Source organism: Mesocricetus auratus, unplaced genomic scaffold (assembly GCF_017639785.1).
Source record: "Mesocricetus auratus isolate SY011 unplaced genomic scaffold, BCM_Maur_2.0 Super-Scaffold_100087, whole genome shotgun sequence".
Taxonomy (NCBI): Eukaryota; Metazoa; Chordata; class Mammalia; order Rodentia; family Cricetidae; genus Mesocricetus; species Mesocricetus auratus.
Window position 1 is genome coordinate 43,550 of NW_024429238.1, and position 1,578 is coordinate 45,127.

Genomic DNA, 1,578 nt, shown 5'->3' on the forward strand with positions numbered 1-1,578 from the left:
CTGAGCAGGCTACAGGCATTGACCCTCCTCCTGTGGGAATTACAGTCTCACCACTAGGTGTCAGCTCACAACAAACTAAAACACAATAGGATTTGTAGCCAGAATTTTATTTTTATTTTCTTTCCCACACACAATTCTAGTTTATTATGGCAAAGGTGAACATGCCACTTTCTCCACAACAGTATCCAGTAAAACTGATCGCCAAAATAACTCGGTAAAAAACAGGTCTGTTTCAGAATTTAAAAAAAGAGAAATAAAAGGCTTTATATGAGTTTTTAGATCCCATTTGAAAACTGGGAAAAAAGAGAGAGAGACAAGCGAAAAAGAAAAACACAATTGTCCGCACAGTCCAGTTGCCAACTCTCCCTCTAGGGATTACGGACGAAGCTTCTGGGTCCTGTCACTTCTGTGGATTTGCCCGGCTGTTTAACTGGTGTCCATCTGTGCATTGTACTCATCCAGCTATGCATCCAACTGCTCGGCAGAAAGATGCTGCTTTGAGTTCCTGCTCGTACCTCTACCTCTTCCAATGCTGCCTCCACGGGTCCCTCTCCGGATGAGGCCACCACCAAAACACCCTGAGCCATGGTTTCTCCTCATGGCACCTCTGTTCATTCTCTGTGCAGGTTTTCTTTGTGAGTCAGTCTGTGATGTGACAAGCTGAATGTTCATGGAGGGGCCATCTAAAGGGACACCATTGTACTGTTTCATAGCCTTCAGGGCATCTGCCTTCTGTTGAAAGTGCACATGTGCTGTCCCTAAACGTTGTCCGGTGCGATCATAGTGCTCAGCTCCTGTCTTCAGTGTTCCAAACTCTGAGAAGAGTTCCTGAATTTCCGCGTCTGACACCCCGCAGTCAAGGTTTGACACCAACAGCTTTCTGCCCATCTCCATGCTGGCTCCACCACAGAAATGGCTGTCGAATAGGTCATGCTGCCACTTGTTGGAAAGTTGTTTAGGCCTGCTGTAGGGAACCGGCTGGTTCCTGCCTCCTCCTGCAGAGCCACCACTCATGGTAGGCCGGTTCCTCAGAGACCTGCTGCGTCGATTCCCCCACACAGGGGCCTGCATGACACCACCGTAGCCGGCAGTGCTCCAGTCATGGCCTTTGCCGCCACTGCCTTGCTGGCTCCGGTTCAGCTTAATGATGTCATCCAAAGACATATCCATTTTCTTGGCCATGGTGGTCTCAGAATCAGACCTCGTGTTCTCGAGAATTCTAATTCATGTTAATAAACATGGAATCAGATACCCGGATAATACTGAAAAACTGGATTACAGACCTGTGTCAACACCACCTGGTTTAAAACTCCTTTTCTAACTGGGAAAATACTGTGGCCTGGTACCATGAAACAGGCTCAAGAGTGCAACATTAAGGACTCAGCACAAAAATACAAATTTCTTTTTTTCTTTTTTTTCAGAGAAATATTCTCACCACGAAGCCCAGGTTGAAGTAGAAATCAGTTTACTGAAGGGATACCCTGTATCTCACTGAGATCCAACTGTCTTTGCCTCACCAGTGGTGGGATAAAAGTTGTTTTCCACAAATATGTCAAAACACTATTTAGAATGCTATAT

At 46.0% G+C, this 1,578-nt stretch overlaps 1 protein-coding gene across 1 annotated transcript; it reads right to left on the reverse strand.

Moving 5' to 3' along the window:
• Nucleotides 1-462: 462 nt before the first annotated feature.
• Nucleotides 463-1,182, reverse strand: LOC121136409 (THO complex subunit 4-like). Its single transcript, XM_040736801.1, has one exon. It carries the CDS (start codon nt 1,180-1,182, stop codon nt 463-465), a length of 720 nt encoding a protein of 239 aa, XP_040592735.1.
• Nucleotides 1,183-1,578: the final 396 nt, after the last annotated feature.